The 2,648-nt window shown below is 42.2% G+C and overlaps 1 protein-coding gene across 3 annotated transcripts in view; it reads left to right on the top strand.

The window, feature by feature from the left end:
• scfd1 (sec1 family domain containing 1) overlaps nucleotides 1–2,648 on the top strand; it is a 22,002-nt gene that overhangs the window by 7,874 nt on the left and 11,480 nt on the right. For 2 of the 3 annotated variants that reach the window (XM_017440404.3, XM_025002584.2), the window contains exons 5-10: nucleotides 55–177; nucleotides 813–900; nucleotides 1,071–1,160; nucleotides 1,251–1,306; nucleotides 1,875–1,960; nucleotides 2,274–2,373. In XM_017440404.3, the coding sequence (XP_017295893.1) occupies nucleotides 55–177; nucleotides 813–900; nucleotides 1,071–1,160; nucleotides 1,251–1,306; nucleotides 1,875–1,960; nucleotides 2,274–2,373 (543 nt within the window). Of the gene's footprint in view, nucleotides 1–54; nucleotides 178–209; nucleotides 730–812; nucleotides 901–1,070; nucleotides 1,161–1,250; nucleotides 1,307–1,874; nucleotides 1,961–2,273; nucleotides 2,374–2,648 lie in introns of those variants that run through there. The other variant, XM_037977815.1, reaches the window with a different exon arrangement.

Raw genomic sequence — 2,648 nt, 5'->3', positions numbered from 1 at the left:
CTCTCTCTCTCTCTCTCTGTGTGTCTCTCTCTCTCTCTCTCTCTCTGTGTGCAGGACCTGAGGAACCAGCTGTATGAGTCGTACTACCTGAACTTCATCTCCGCCATCAGCAGAAGTAAACTGGAGGACATCGCCAGCGCGGCGTTGGCTGCCAATGCAGTCACCCAAGTCACCAAGGTTACCGTGGTTACGCCCGCCCTTTACTTTGGTTGTTTAAACGCCGCTGCTTTCCGTTCCTTCTGTACGTCGTTTTCAGTCCAACTTCTCCTGCAGATTTCTCTCTTTCAGCCGTTTAACTCGTTCAGGAGGCGGGAGCTTTTGGTGTTTGAAGCTTTTATAAGTTAAAAATATTTTACTTTAATTATTTCTTCAGTTCCTTTAAAAAACACACTGTTCTCTCTGAATCTGCTTCAGCTGCTGGCTTCTTATGCTGCTCGTAGCTTTTAGCTGCTGTTCTCTTTCAGCAGTCGTTCAGCTCTGAGCATCATCAAGTCTTCAATGAGTCTGTAAACAGTCTTTGTGTTTTACTTTGAATTCCTGAGACACAAAAAGACGTTTTAAGGCAGGTTTGTTTTAATCCAGTAAACGTGACGCAGTCTGAACTGAATTATTAAACATATTTCCCAAGAAATCCATCAGGTCTTGTCATTAAATAAAGAAATAACCTGCATGCCAGAGATGATGATCCATGTGTTGGCGCTCAGAGATTAATTCAAACCTAAAGACAAGGAAAGAAAAATAACTCCTCAAACAAAATGAAACGTGCTTTTAGTACCAAACAAGGCGATGACTTCATGCTGTTTCTGTTTCAGGTGTTTGATCAGTACCTGAACTTCATCACCCTCGAAGACGACATGTTCATCCTCTGCCACCAGAACAAAGAGCTCATCTCCTACCACGGTGAGGAGATGTAAAGGCCTTAATGATAAAGATTTATATACTTCCGTGTACAGAACATCTGCAGTAAAAGTAGAAATGAAGGAATGGGAAATATGCAGCTTTTTATTTCACTTGGTTGGGTTTTAGAAACAAACAGTCGTCAGGATAAAGTTTGTGTTTCTGCTCCTCAGCCATCAACAGAGCGGACATCCAGGACACGGACATGGACGCCATCATGGACACGGTCGTGGACAGCCTCTTCTGTTTCTTCGTGACTCTGGGTGAGTTTAACCCGAGTCCGTCATAAAGTGGAAACATGCCGGAGCTGCAGCAGGCCGTCTTCATGCTTCCTCCTCCTGTCGTGGTTTTAGGTGCCGTTCCGATCATCCGCTGCCCCCGAGGAAACGCTGCCGAGATGGTTGCTGTGGTGAGTTCTCATCCTGAAAGATCTGCGGCTTTTAAAGTGCTTAAATACTCTGCAGTTAGTTAAATACTCTTTCACCTTTTCTTTAAATTTCCATTAATGCAGTTTGACTTAAATGGAGCAACGTCACAACAAAAAAGTTTTTTTTTTAATTTAATTTGAAGACTTCTTATTATCACAAAGTCAGAAACCATCTTTAGGTCCGAACTTTGGTTTTATTTCATTTCTCAGCTGGAAAAACAACATTTACACAAAACAAATATCTTTAAAAATAAAGTTTTATCCACAGGAGCCCTGATTTCTTACACCGAGTATAAAATTTAACTATTTATATTTCTTCTCTTTCCTGCTCGGATGTAACTGTTTTCAGATGTTTAACTTTTAGGAACTCATCCTAACTTGGACACGTTTGCTTTTTTATCAAGAAAACCTGATTCCAATAAAAACAAGGGCTAATATTAACATTTATTTTTTATTTTGTTTCTGTTCTTGTCATTTAAAGAACGTCACAGCGTCATGCTGAAAACCACAGACATGTTTTGCTGACACGGTGGTTGTTTGATGTTTGCAGAAGTTGGATAAGAAGCTGCGTGAGAACCTGCGGGACGCCAGGAACAGTCTGTTCACCGGAGACAGCATGGCCGCCGGACAGTTCAGGTCGGCGTCTGAAGATTATTTCCTTTAAAGTCCAACGGACCGAAATATTTAAAGATGTTTATTTTTCAGTTTTGTCTCGTTCCTTCACCGGGAGATGAGGTTCAGTCCACAGATTAAACTACTGACGGACAAAATGTTAGAATAAAACCAGGTTGTTAATCACTGAACTACACCTGGTTAAACTCATAAGTCTGCAGGGACAGTTTATCAATATTTGAGTTTTGCTTTTTAATAAAAACATTGAAGTATTTTTCCAGACGTTCTGTCGCAGATCAGACATGGATTCATAATGTTTTTGCTGTTTTGCTCTCAGTTTCCAGAGGCCCCTGTTCGTGCTGGCAGACCGTAACATGGACATGGCCACGCCCCTTCACCACACCTGGACCTATCAGGCGCTGATCCACGACGTTCTGGTGAGATCATCCAAATGAGACGAGAGGATCGACTCTCAGCTTCCATCCATCCATCCATCCATCCTAACATCATCCATCCATCCATCCATCCATCCATCCATCCTAACATCATCCATCCATCCATCCATCCATCCTAACATCATCCATCCATCCATCCATCCATCCATCCATCCTAACATCATCCATCCATCCATCCTAACATCATCCATCCATCCATCCATCCTAACATCCATCATCCATCCATCATCCATCCATCTATCCATCCATCATCCATC

The sequence above is a fragment of the Kryptolebias marmoratus genome, linkage group LG10 (genome assembly GCF_001649575.2).
Source record: "Kryptolebias marmoratus isolate JLee-2015 linkage group LG10, ASM164957v2, whole genome shotgun sequence".
Lineage (NCBI taxonomy): Eukaryota > Metazoa > Chordata > Actinopteri > Cyprinodontiformes > Rivulidae > Kryptolebias > Kryptolebias marmoratus.
This window is presented reverse-complemented; position numbering and strand designations above follow the sequence as displayed.